The sequence below is a fragment of the Drosophila busckii genome, chromosome 2L (genome assembly GCF_011750605.1).
Source record: "Drosophila busckii strain San Diego stock center, stock number 13000-0081.31 chromosome 2L, ASM1175060v1, whole genome shotgun sequence".
NCBI lineage: Eukaryota > Metazoa > Arthropoda > Insecta > Diptera > Drosophilidae > Drosophila > Drosophila busckii.
The window spans coordinates 8,476,151-8,489,686 of NC_046604.1; the positions used below are offsets into that span (position 1 = coordinate 8,476,151).

Genomic DNA, 13,536 nt, shown 5'->3' on the forward strand with positions numbered 1-13,536 from the left:
TATAGCCGGCGTCAAAATACACTTTGACTTTACACAGCACAGTATTAAATATATGTGACTTTAGCTACCCTCATTCATTTTTAAAGCAGCAAAGTGTAAGCATACTGTTAACTTGTGCATAACAGCTGCTAATTAAGAGCTAATAACATCTTCAAAGTAAACGTGTTAATTGGCTTATTTGTCGCAATATATTGTTATAATTTTGAAATTTTCATTGAAGAACTTTAGTTTATTGCATTAAATTAAATTTTTTGCGTTTGCTGTGAATAACAGACAGATAAGCTAGTGTTGAAAAACATAGTAAAACAAATGTGTATTGGGCAACGTTATGTAAAATGCGCTTAGATTTAAAATCTGTTTCGTAGAAAAAAATGTTTTTTTTAATAAGCAAACAGTAAATTTTCGGCTTAGGCATAAGCCATGTAGAGTGTGCAATACACTTACTACTTCCGGCTATATTAACCCCAGGGCAGCCATACAACATTGCTGTTGTGCATTATGTGGGAGTTTTAACCACCCCTTGCAGTAGCTATGACAGTTTAGTCACCGCTGCAATTGTTGTCGTTGTTTTAGTTCGCCAATTGCCACATGTCGTTCATTTGTTGTTGAGCGTTGACATTGATTACCTTTGTTGGCTTTGCTTTGTGATTTCGTACACTTGGCCACGCGGCGCATTTTACGCACACTCCGCGATGCAATAAACACCCCCTAGTTGAGTTGCCCCGAGAGAATTTGATAAATATTTCAAGTTTTCCTTGCATCAGCTGTTGTTGAGATCCCATACCACCACCCTCTTGCTATTTTCTTTTGTCTTGTAGTTTCTTTCGAGTACAATTGTACGCACTCGTATGTATTTGTTTTTTTTTTATATAAACTTAAATTATAATCATTTACTTGATTTATTTTGTTGTTTTTACTGTTATACAATTAATAATCATCAAAATTCTTTTATAAGTGTACGTGGTTCTTAAAACGCTGCCAGCGGCCGCAGCAATTCTTCTTTTATTGATGTTGGTAATAGAAATGTAGCTGTCTTTGTTCATTATAATATCCTTACTTAGCCAGCTAAAGCTGCTGCTGCACCGCTTGGTGCGCCCCGTGATTGGAGTTCCTTCTTACAATTTGTCCAAATACTGCGACAAGTCGGGCAGACCGTCCTTAAGACCCTTACGCTTACGGGTGTCCTGGACAATCTGGTAGGGTTTGCTGGCTGGCTCGCATGGATCACCGGGCAGCACCTGCCAATGGTCGAACACGCACTGTGGGAAGGCCTGGCCTCCAGTGTTGGAGCGCAGATCGGCGGTGAAACCGAACGACTCGTTGACAGGCAGATAAGCCTTGACCACGAACATGGGTGTGCCGACCACTTGGTTCTCCTCGAAAACGTGGCCACGACGTCTGTTGAGCACACCGTAGATACCACCGACGGCAACCTCGGGACACTGGATCTCGCACAGGTAGACAGGCTCCATGAGACGAGGACCAGCTGTGATGGCAGCGGCGTACAGGCAACGACGTGTGGTGGGAATGATTTGGCCACCGCCGCGATGGATGGCGTCAGCGTGTAGGGTGACGTCATAGATGTTGAAGCGCACACCACGCAAGTTCTCATCGGCCATGATACCCTCCTTGGAGGCCCACTGGAAGCCAGCGACAACGGAATCCTTGATTTCATTCAAGTACTGCACGGACTTGGTGCAGTCGAGGATGAAGTTGGGACCTGTGCCATCGGGGCCGAAGCACCAGATCTTACGGGCCTCAGACACATCGTAGTCGTATTTCTCAGACAGATAACGGGCACGGATCTTGAAATCATCCTTGGATGACACATCACCGTTGTCAATGTCCTCGGGCAGACCATCGGGCATAGGCAAAGCCTTCATGAGCAGACGGTTGTGCTTGTTGGGCGACTTGGACAGACACATCTGGTTGGATTCCTCGAACACAGTCTCGCGGTAAGACACCACAGGGTCAGACTTCTTCAATGGGATACAAGCGTGATCCTCCTCCAGATCCTTAAGGCAAATTTCCAAATGGAGCTCACCAGCACCGGCAATGATATGCTCGCCAGACTCCTCAATGATGCACTGCACCATAGGATCGGACTTGGCCAAACGCTTCAGACCCTCGACCAGCTTGGGCAGATCAGCGGGGTTCTTTGGCTCCACAGCCACACGCACGACAGGCGACACGGAGAACTTCATGACCTATAAAGTCGAAGAAATGAATATAAGTAAATTTTACTTGTGTGGGCTGTGACTTCGGCTATTTACCTTCATGTTGTGGGCATCCTTGAAGGTGGTGATTGTGCCGGTCTTGACCAAGAACTGATCGACACCGACCAGACCGCAAATGTTGCCAGAAGGCACATCCTCAATAGCCTCCACATAGCGACCCATCATGAGGATGGTACGCTGAATGGCCTTCTCGTACAGATCTTCCTTCTTGCCGGGCGTATAGTTGGGGCCCATGATGCGGCACTTCTGGCCAGTGGCGACCTTGCCGGAGAACACACGACCGAAAGCGTAGAAACGGCCCTTATCGGAGGTTGGCACCATCTTGGAGATGTACATCATCAATGGACCGTTGGGATCGCAGTTCTTGACAGCAACGGCGGCCTCATCATCATGAGGACCTTCGTACAACATCTCCATACGGTACTTCTGGGCCACCACAGGCGAGGGCAAGTGAATGGCAATCATCTGAAGCAAAGCCTCACCGGCTGGCAACCAGGTGCGCATCACAGTCTTGAGCAGAGCCTTACCATCCTTGTCCTTATCTTCGTGCTTCAGGGCAACGCCGATCTTGGTCAACAGGTTATCGATCTCCTCCTTCTTGTAGTTCATGATGGCATCGAACACCTTGTAGATGGGATCCAGAATGTACATGCAGAAAGAGCGCTTGTTGTCAGCCTCCTTTTGCTTCTGCCATTTCTTGGTCTTGGCGTTGAAGAAGTTCTCACCCCACAGACTGCAAATAAAAAGGTTTGATAAGTAAATATAAATAGAACAAATAAAAAAAATAATCGGTTGGAAATTAAAAATTATACCAAAATTAAAATATAATCATTGATAACATGAATTATATTTTGACTGCCAATGGCGCAATGTTAATATAAATAAATTATTGTTGAGTCGCTGCCTTAGCAAATACAACGTTTGGACATTAGGAAAGAGGTCCCGCTGCAGCGTTTCAGCAGCGTCTACAGTTTTGATCTGCTTTTATTATTGTTGCACTTGTAGCGCTTTCAAAACGCGCGGCTTTTGAAAGCAAAGCTTTAAAAAACACGCACGCTCAGCGTCACACGTTTTGTGCTAAAAGCGTGAGAATAAAAAAAGTATTTGTGTGAATAAACTTACCGGTTCATTAGCTTGACAACATCAATCTTGAACTTCTCGGAGTACATCTCAGAGAACTGCTTGAGGGTGAAGGCCCAGCCGTGCAGACCGGAACCGAAACCAACGGAGCCCTTGGAGGGATCCACACGCACTTCACCCATTGGGCCGCCATCGTCATTGTAGGTAGCAATAATGACGTTCACGTTTTCAACGATACGCTGGAAAGTCTGGTACAGCTCCTCAGCATCCAACTGCAGTTCCAACAGAGCGCGGTCCATCTTGTTCATGAACAGAATGGGCTTGATACGCTCAGCAATAGCCTGACGCAGCACAGTCTCGGTCTGCACGCACACACCAGACACGCAATCAACGACGACAAGAGCGCCGTCAGTGACGCGAAGAGCAGCTGTCACCTCCGAGGAGAAATCCACGTGACCGGGTGAATCGATCAAGTTGATCAAGAAACCCTTGCATTCCTTCTCACGCTGATCGGGGTGGGTGATGAACACCAAATCCTTCTCCTCCACCTCGAAGTACATAGAGATGGCACTGCAGTGAATTATATTTATTAGTATTGGCAGTTCAGTTATTCACAGGGCGTGACTATATATTTTTTTTTTTTTTGCGTACGTTGACTTGATGGTAATGCAACGCTCCTGCTCATCCTTACGGGTGTCGGTGAAACGAGTCTCACCAGCCTTGGCACCGGCAATAATACCAGCCTTGGACACCAGCGAATCGGTCAAAGTGGATTTGCCGTGATCGACGTGGGCAATCACAGACATGTTGCGAATATTACGCTTCTTGTCCATGAGGCCACGGATTTCGTCGACGGTGAAGTTGACCTAGAAAACGCATTTTAGCCAGAATTAGAGCAAGATAGAAAACTGTAATTTATAACTGCAAGTGTAGGTGCAGGCCACCTATTAAAAATGGCGTCGGCAGCACAATCACTTACACACACACAACATTTTCGCTCACGCGATGTGATTTGTTGAGGTTAAATACGAGCAAAAACCACTTGCACTCGCATTCCTATACATAGCCACATACCAAAGATCACCTGGCAACATTTTAATCAAGTTCTTCGTAAACTGCATACGTCATTTGGACTTGTGCTCTTGAGCTATTTTCTTTGTCTTGCATTTCACCACACACACCGACAGACACACACATGCATACAACTAGACGAACGGCTGCTGTGTCACGTCTGCACTTTTACATTTGCTTGTTTTACAAGATTATGGCATTACACATGCACACAATTTTCACACACTAGCCTGACGCATTTATTCAGCTTGCATTTGCTACAGTTATATTTAATTATTTTCACCTACCATTTTGGATGTTTATGGATTTGCGTAGACCAACTTTAAAAACACTACACGCCTGCTTTGGCGTATCGGCAGGAAAGAAAGATGTCAGGGTTGTCAACAGTGTTGCCAACTGTTCATGTCAGTGCTGCGATGTCCAAGCAGTGCTGACAAATATCGAGCGCCAACTAAGCTAGATTTTTAGTAAAAAAGCTAAAATGAAACAATAATATACTGATAAAAAGAACTTAGGTTTTTAAACTTATTTATTAAACTATAACAAAAAATATAATTTGGAATTTAATAAGCAAACGTAATGCTTATTAATCCACTAAAGTTCTTAGTTGCTTAGTTGTTGGCAACTACTTGGTCATTAGCTCATAAACTAGGTCTATTATACGATTAGAACGATCAAGTGAATACATTTCCTGTGCGTTAAAGATAATAAACAGAGTTGAATTTTTATACAGTAAATATTTTAAGGAAATAAAATATTTATTTATCCCATATGAACTTGAAAATATGACGGATATTAGGCCACAATTAAAAGCTATAAATAAAAATATGCTAGATCTAGCCTGAAAAGAGCTAATAGCCAGCTATCGAGCTGAAAGACACAGTGGAAACATCAAATATAATATCAGAGCTCAGGTCTGTGTTTGGTGGCAGTATTGGCAAGAATTTCTAGTTGATTTTCAAATTACCTATAATAGTTAATCAGTGTAACAGGGTCAGTTATGTTCGAATTCGACTCATTGGGGCAGTGAATTTATTTTTAAAATTTTCACTAATCTGTTGTAAATTCTGTGAAAATAATCAGTGTTGCCGGGTGTTAATCCTCCTTATAATCTAACTTCTGAGTAAAAATAAGCTAATATAGCTTGTCACTGCTTAATCTCGCAACTTTCCAGGAAATCATACGGAATAATACTAGCTTGTACGTAATCTTTGATATTTTGCAAACTTGACTTTTATTTGATTTCACAATTCCCTCGAAAAGTTAATTATTAATTAACGATCATATAATGAAAGCTTTAAATTCAAGCGTTAGAATTCAAAAAAAAAAAAGCTTATAAATTTTTGTGCGAACACATCTATTTCTAGAGTTTGCTTAAAATATGCTAGATTTCTGGCCAATTTTATAAGCTATTTCATTTTCAAATATGCTAGATCTAGCTTGAAATAAGCTAGTCTGGCAACACGGATAATAACATCAAATTATTGTTAAATTCAAATAAAAATGTATGAACATTCCAAAGTGATTAATAGTCAAGTGTATATAATTTACATGTTACGTATAGAACATGTAAATTATAAAAGTATACTTGCTCAAAAGTAAATTTCGAATAAAGGCAATTGATGAGTGTTAGTCTTGATTCATTAGTCAACAATAGGCTATGTTTAATTTAAGAATATCCAAAGTGCTTAGCTGTGTCAGACCAATTTTAGCAGTATTTAGTTTTGGAACTATTGTTGGTTGGTTATTCTTGGAGAATGCCTTTAAACCATAGTGCATAATGCTGGAATAATCATACGGCACACCGAAATCTGTTACATCTCTAGCATCGAACTTTTTAAAATTACACTTTTTTTCAGGTATGATATTTTCTTCTTTGATAGTTACATAATCATCTCGGCGCGGATCACATTGCATGTGCACAAAACCAAGTGCATGGAGGAGCTCATGTTGAACAACGCCCTTTTCCGTGCAGTTTGTGTCCAAGTTTAAAAGTTGAACTTTATGCTGGAAGCCCAATGCAGAATAGCACCCTTCAGCACCAATGCGTCTTATAGCAACCTGAGGCTCAGAAATGTTGGCTGTTTGACGAAAGCGTATACAGGATACGGTCTCGATTTCTAACATGGCATCCCTGATGACGTCAACTTCATGTGGAGCTGTAAAAAAAAGAGTTTATCACTAAACTTTTGAACATCTCAACTTTTTTCTCACTTACAAAATTCTTGGCCAATAGAAAAGACGACTGTGCTTTCTGGCCAGTAGTAATCTGGCCAATTTATTGCAGTTTGTGGCAGATCAGTTCCATTCAAATATTCCAATTGCTCCATTGTAAGCAGCATATCGTCAATCCTTATTTCTTGCTTACTCAGCTGAGCTTGCAAATCTTGAATTAAATCCAAAGCTAACAGCAAAAGGCTGCACAGCACTCTAAACCAATACATTCTGAAACTGATTTAATGTACAGCAAAATCTTTGCCCTTTTTATACTTTTTTTTTATTACAAAATAATAGGGGTGTATACCATATATGGGTAATTCTCCAGAAAGGTCTATCTCAGCTAGAAAATTCAAAGTCTATAATAAAATTGTTTTTATATTATTTATATAAGCATATTTTACATTTACTCATAACCATATTGAAATATTTCAATGCAAAGTCAAAAACGTACAAAGCTTCTGTTAAAGAAAGGTATTATGCGCTGATATTCGCTCTTTTAAATCTTTGTTGATATTCCAAGAATATAAAACAAATGTAAACGAAACGATGCGATAGCTAATAACGGCAAATTACTTATCAGCTCATAAGTTTCTGTTCTGTCGCGTGGGACGTTGAAATAGAACATTTGTAATCAGTGCATCCAAAGTTTTGGTCCAATGACCATTCAATATTGTGTCCAAACATATTTAAAATTTATGCCTAAAATTTTTGTAATTATCTTGAAAACAAAGAATTTCCCAAAATCGATCTTAGCACCTATTATAGTAGTTCTAACCCAGAGATATAAGTTTCATATTAAAAAAAAAAAAAATAAAGTTTTGGCACATGTTTTTTTTATTTTAAGTACGTAAAAATGTCGCATTCGACATGAGAGAATTGCCCATATACAATAATGATTAAAAATTACTTCATGGGATTTTGTACGTTTGAGTGAATTATTTATAAGCTTGGTGCTGCTTAAGTATACTTATATATACATATGTATGTATAATATAATGTATAATAAGCCAGCATACTTGGCCACAAATCAATGCAAATTTCATACGCATATAATTCGCCTCCTGTTCTTAGCATACATAATATCTATTACTTATATACATATTAACCAATTATTATTATTATCTTTGTAAGCTGTTCAATTATTGGAATATTATTTTAAGTGACCCGGATCATATCATTACTTTTCTAAGAAGGTTTATTTTGTTAATCTCTAAATAGCTTTGTAACCCACATCAAATTATCAGTACTTAAATGTATATAAATGAAAAGCGTAATAATATAAAAATATCAGAACACAATAAAAAATAATATCAACATTTAAATATGATCACGATGCTGATATATTATTTTTAATATTTTTCAATATCTATATGCAGATATTTTTATATATATTTTTTATTAATTTTTTTATATTGAAAATATATACATTTCTTATATTGAAAATATTTTAATTTAAGTTTATCAATAAAGGAAAATCTACTATACTATGACATGTCATTTGCTCGATACAGAGAGATACCTCCCAGTTATTTATAATTTTAACTTAATGTGCACTTTGCTTATTAAAAATAAATAAATTAGAAGTAAATTTATATTCCAAGAAAATGGCAAGTTCTATGTATATAATTATATTGAGCACATCTATTTTTAACAAATGTTGTCAAATGTTCTAAACTATAGCTGAATATATCGTATTTGGGTACAGATAAAACTCGATTTTTAATTTATATATTATATTTATTTATTAAATAAAACATAACAAATGCAGTAATTGTCACAGGTTTTATTCACAACTGATAATACTAATAAATAATGTATTTATAACAGGCTGTTCAAGTATTTTGGGCACAGACATTTTCGCTTACGTTTCTTGTTTGAAAAGGGTTCCTCACTAACACGATTTTTCATTTCCGATTTCCTTGGCGGGTCTTGATAATGTTGGGGATTCACCTTTTCGTTGCATTTTGAAGCCATAAATTCAACAAAGTCAATATTGCGAACATGACTATAAAATTGATCCTTAAACTGGAAGTAGTTCGGATAGACCTTATGCTTTAGCATAGCAATGTAAAGGCTAAGGCGTTGCTGCTCCTTAAACAACAATTTCTGGTTCTCCAGATGATGATTGCGCCAACTGCGTTTGCTAATCTCTGATTGAACCAACAGGCGCATGCGAGGATGTAAATGAAATAGCACGGCTCTGAAAAGTTTTCAATTTAAATAGCAAAATATGTGAGGAAAACTGCTTAACTTACTCAGTGAATCGATGCTTCATTTTACGAAACTTGATTTTATCAAACGGATAGATAAATAAATGTATACGATCAGTGTTGGCCAGCTGTACTGGTATTTCCACATAAACCCTATTTAATTCTAGAGCTTATTAAAACATGTCATTTGGATTTAAATGCACTTACTTAGTGGATAGCACGTTAGGAACTTGTACTGGCGGTGGACTTTTGTGTGGTAAGCGAAAGCGTGGAAATTTTAGCATATCCTTTTCAAACCAATCAAAGTTGTTTCTCATAAGCGCATTGACAGACTTAAGTTCTACTGCATCAATAGCGTAATTGCCTGCACAAAAGCTGTATTGTCCCAAACAAGGCATCTTTTTAAATAATTCGAAGCCTAAAGCATCAAACGAAAACTAAAGATACTTAATATATGAATAGATTTTTGCTTACCCTTTTTACGACAATCCTGCGCGGTAGATTCCAAGAAATACGCATAACGCCATTTGGGACAGGCACAATGTATAAATTCATTTAAGTCTTCAACCCATTTCCGAAAGACATCATCCAAGCCTTGTTTGGACTCCAGCTTAAGTGTAACTAGATCGCTGGAGCATTAAGTAAAGTAAACCAACATTAAGCACCAACTTAATTAACGATCTGCTTACCACACCACATTGGCATTGTGATCACAACCGTATTTTCGCATAACTGCCACAATTTCCACATCAACTTCACGCACCAACATGCTTAAATTGCATGACTGTATCTCCACGGCTGTACAGTCGGGAAATTGTGTAAGTTTTTGATCTCCTTGCTTTCTTTGTGTCCACTCATCAGTGTCGGGCTCCGATGAGACGCGCTCTCCAGATATATCCGAGTCACGTCTAAGCAGACTTCTATGCATTTGTGGTTCTTCGTCATGATGATATGAGAATATGTGAAATTTAAGGTTGTCAGCGGCTGTAACTTTTAATTCAACGTTCAGCTCTTGCTCATTGATGTACGAAACACAAAAGTGAGTGCCTGGATAAATTTTATGCTGCATATTAAAACTGGAGGGTAAATGTGCCACAAAAGTCATATCGATGAATTCCACTTCCTCGGCTTCTTCTGAGAATAGGAATTGATCTATGGTTGGTTTATCTGGAGTTACATCTGAGCCAAAGTGTTGCTCTAGGATCGCTGGCTCCTCAACAGTAGGATCAAAGGGTGTTCCTTCCGGTGCATTGATATAGATAATGCCCTAAAAATGTATGATTGGGTCAGGCGAAGAGCAAAAGTTAAATTTAAGAGTTCTTCGTTCACTCACCTCCCCTTCGTCCTCTTGGTCGAATACTTTATGTGAGCTGCTTGAGCTAATTTGATGATCAATTTCATCCTTCACACGCGTAGTACCTGGATTTATACTTTCCACAGTGGTGGTATTGATAACGGTACCATCTCTATGATAGCAACGCATGCCGTCTATACCCCAGATAATTCGAACGCCATCATCTCGCATGGAATAGCTCTCGTTCTGACAATAGTCATGCCACTCGGTAAGACGTATGGGTTTGGAACACTTGATTTTATCAGTCTGCTCCACGAGCACTACGCTGCCCAGCGAAGTGGTAAGATGTAGAAAATTATACTGTATTTTAAAGAGGTCAATAATAAACTTGAGAAATTTTAGTTCGCTATTAATGCTGGCGAAAAGCGCTGCTGCTTGATCCTCTTGCTTCTTTCGTGCTGCTCTAGCCTGTAAAGTGCGCGATGAGGTTGATGAATCTGATTTTTTTTTGCTTAAATTATCAGAGCCTCCTGTGTTACGACTACTATTTGCAGGCACATTTATCTTGCGTTTCTTTTTTTTGCTAGTCTTAACGGTGGGCAGCGGTTTATAACTGCTGTAAGTGGACTGCGTGGAACAGGCGTTCATAAATTCGGAAGTCTCCTCTATGACGCCTTCTTCCTCTTCGCCATCTTCAAACGGAGAGCTATATAAACGATAAACCTCGCCATTATAGCGCATAATCAACACCATGTCGGTGTTTCTATAAAATACAATAACACAACCGTAAGGTGTGTTAATACGACGGGTTTCATTTAGTTCATTTTCCTGTCCATTCCACAAAAGTTCCGCATGCGTATCATGACAATAGAGTGTTTGTCCATTGGGATAATTAAGCACTGCCTGACAGCATTCATCATTTGTAGGCTTAATTCTCAAGCTAATGCCATGAGGTGTTTCGATCCGCACGTTTGACGCCACATTGTGAATATTGTTGGGCGTATGGGTAAAGTGTATGGTCTGTCTGTTTATCTGGAACGATAGACACTTGTTCATCTGACGAAAGTTCCACTTCTCTTCGTATAAATTAAGTAGACCCTCCTCAAAATAATACTTGGAGAGCTTGGTGCGTATGGTTTGACGTGTATCGTCCAGATTATAGCCTGTTAGCATGGGATGATTGGGTCCGAGTCCCATATAATCTAGCTCTTTCACGCTAAGGTGCTCCGACAACTTATCTGAGTGTATTGTGTGGGCAGAGCGCATATTGCCGCCAAAATTGTTGGTTTTCATACGTGTCTTTGAGCCACTGGCAGGCAGGGTTTCCATTTTCGATTCTTTTTTATCATCAACCAGCTTGCGCGCCTTTAGAGATTCGGGACGAATAAACATACTTGGTATGACGCTAGGGTATTTGCCTTCACGACAACGATATGGTGTTGCATGATTATCTGTATTTGAACCTACTTGATATACGCTGAGTAATTCGCTAAAACCTTCGGTCCTTTGTTCGATTGCCTCTTCAAACATTTGCGGCGTAACTAAGTCCTTAACAAACTGTTCCATCTCATACAATGTAAAGTCTCGGAAACACAAACGGGTGGGTATCACAATCTGCTTTTCGTTTTCGAAAACCTCATTAAGACCACGTTTAAAGGTAAAAAGCTTTACAGCTGGATAGATTTCTTCGATGGTGTAGTCGTCATATTCATCTACCAGTTCTGTTATGCGTTGAACAACCGCATCATCGGTCAGATATAGCTTAGCATACTTGGGTAAATATCTGGGCTCCACTACTCCTTGATATGGTGCATACTGTAGAGTGTTAAGAATATAACCGGTGTTAAAATAGCGACGCACTATATTATATTCCAAGCAACCGTGATAAATGTTTCGCATTAGATGTTGATCTGTGTAGGATACAATACAACGTAACAACTTATTGGTATGCTCGACAAACAAGCGCTCGTTCTTAAAGAGCTTTATGATGCTCTTGAACGCATTCGCATACACCTTGATCTTGTCTAGCACTTTGGTCTGCACCAGCGGTGAAGGATTTGCCAGGAGCAGCACTTCCATTTCGGTCATCAACTCACGGGGCTTGCCAAAGGTGCTCAGCAATGACTCCACATATAGATATATAGAAGCATCATCGTTATGGGCAACAGGCATTTCAGCTTTAAGATAGTGTCCTTGTATGCTCAGTGCGCCTGCTATAAGATACTTTTCCTGCATATCCGCTGCAGGATTCATTTTGACATTGATTGTCTTGTAGGGCTTCACATAGTATTCCTTATAATGTTCTTTAAGCGTTTCCACATCATATATGTACCAACTGAGCTGATCAAATATTTCACTAGCAAATTTTGCCGCCAGGCAGGTCGACATTTGTGGTAATTGCTGCTGTAAGATTCCCACAGGTTTAGTTGGATTGCGCTTGCAGAGCGAATGGATATCTTGTTGTATTTGTTCGATGGTTTCACGCAGATGCTTATCACGACGTGGCCGAGGCACTAGTAGATCGTAGGCACACTCTTCTGGTAGAAAGTGTATAATAGCGCTCAGTGGTTGATGGTGTCTGTTAAAAGGATAATTGAACCTAATGGAAAAACATCTGAGATGTATTTCACTTACAGCAAGAGATTTCTATAAAACGTATTAGACAAGTTGCCAAGAATGATTATCAAAATTTTTGTATTTGCTGGTTGATCCTTAATATACTATTGAAATAAAAAAGCTTTTATTCAGTTCTAAGCCTTCACCAAAGGTTTAGAGCTTACCAAACGCTTTGAAAATGGTTTGCCTTTGCCCACCACATTATGTTCCCTGCTTGTAATGCCAAAGCAAGTGATCTTTTCCATTTGAGCTGCATCAGTGCCTTTTGAGGTGCGAGATACTTTGCGTTTGGATTCGCGGCCTACTTTTCTGCTGGCTTCATATGGCCTAAATTTCAATTCGGCGGGTAAATGCTTTTCCCAATATTTCAATAAATCAAAGTTCATTTCTGCCTCGATTTGTTTGGTAACAAAATTATATTCGGCTATGCAGTTTTTAATGCACAATAGTGACAACTCGATTGGATCCGTGGGCTTCATGTCCGCTATGAATAAGCTTATAGGTTAATGAAGCATTGATATAGCAGGCTTACCTTGTTTCTTAAATTTGGACATGCGATTGCTAAGCTCATTTGCATTAATCGCCGATTGTATTTCATTTTCCAAGTCAATCACAAATAAAAAACGTCTAAGGCCAACTTTTATTTGCTTGATAAACTCATTCCGCACTGCAGTCAAGCCATTGTCATAAAAATTAACGCAGTAGATTTCATAGGATGAGTCCACATGGCTGGTAGCGGATTTGCGGGAGGTGCGACGAGTGCCCATGACCGAAACTATGGCGCTCTTGGCCAACAGTTAAAGTTTAA

The 13,536-nt window shown here is 39.3% G+C and overlaps 3 protein-coding genes across 4 annotated transcripts; all 3 read right to left on the bottom strand.

The window, feature by feature from the left end:
* Positions 1-894: 894 nt before the first annotated feature.
* On the bottom strand, positions 895-4,776 carry LOC108608224 (elongation factor 2). 2 transcript variants are annotated; one of them, XM_017999501.1, is made up of 5 exons: positions 4,676-4,776; positions 3,969-4,183; positions 3,360-3,887; positions 2,274-2,970; positions 895-2,207 (listed from the first exon to the last, which is right to left on the bottom strand). In XM_017999501.1, the coding sequence occupies exons 1-5, from the start codon at positions 4,676-4,678 to the stop codon at positions 1,116-1,118; spliced, it is 2,535 nt and encodes an 844-aa protein (XP_017854990.1). In that variant the 5' UTR covers positions 4,679-4,776; the 3' UTR covers positions 895-1,115. The 2 variants fall into 2 exon arrangements, with proteins under 2 accessions (XP_017854990.1, XP_017854991.1); XM_017999502.1 differs by lacking the exons at positions 3,969-4,183; positions 4,676-4,776 and having other exon boundaries at positions 2,274-2,722; positions 3,716-3,720.
* Positions 4,777-5,912: 1,136 nt separating this feature from the next.
* On the bottom strand, positions 5,913-6,610 carry LOC108594472 (zinc metalloproteinase nas-14). The gene has a single exon (XM_033293592.1). It carries the CDS (start codon positions 6,513-6,515, stop codon positions 6,036-6,038), a length of 480 nt encoding a protein of 159 aa, XP_033149483.1. The 5' UTR covers positions 6,516-6,610; the 3' UTR covers positions 5,913-6,035.
* Positions 6,611-8,377: 1,767 nt separating this feature from the next.
* Positions 8,378-13,487, bottom strand: LOC108594463. Its single transcript, XM_017979646.2, has 9 exons — positions 13,261-13,487; positions 12,893-13,212; positions 12,747-12,832; positions 10,152-12,690; positions 9,508-10,085; positions 9,293-9,447; positions 9,026-9,236; positions 8,864-8,971; positions 8,378-8,808 (listed from the first exon to the last, which is right to left on the bottom strand). Exons 1-9 carry the CDS (start codon positions 13,280-13,282, stop codon positions 8,427-8,429), a joined length of 4,401 nt encoding a protein of 1,466 aa, XP_017835135.2. The 5' UTR covers positions 13,283-13,487; the 3' UTR covers positions 8,378-8,426.
* Between the last annotated feature and the right edge of the window lie 49 nt (positions 13,488-13,536).

Excerpts from the sequence above, each read along its gene's own strand:
- LOC108608224 (XM_017999501.1), bottom strand. Across the intron at positions 2,971-3,359 it reads GTTGTCAAGCTAATGAACCG|TCTGTGGGGTGAGAACTTCT; the intron begins GTAAGTTTATTC and ends TTTTATTTGCAG. Across the intron at positions 2,208-2,273 it reads AGGATGCCCACAACATGAAG|GTCATGAAGTTCTCCGTGTC; the intron begins GTAAATAGCCGA and ends TCGACTTTATAG.
- LOC108594472 (XM_033293592.1), bottom strand. The coding sequence starts at position 6,515 with ATGTTAGAAATCGAGACCGTATCCTGTATACGCTTTCGTCAAACAGCC.
- LOC108594463 (XM_017979646.2), bottom strand. The coding sequence starts at position 13,282 with ATGTCCAAATTTAAGAAACAAG. Across the intron at positions 12,691-12,746 it reads TTTTATAGAAATCTCTTGCT|ACACCATCAACCACTGAGCG; the intron begins GTAAGTGAAATA and ends TCCTTTTAACAG. Across the intron at positions 8,809-8,863 it reads ATGAAGCATCGATTCACTGA|AGCCGTGCTATTTCATTTAC; the intron begins GTAAGTTAAGCA and ends AAAACTTTTCAG.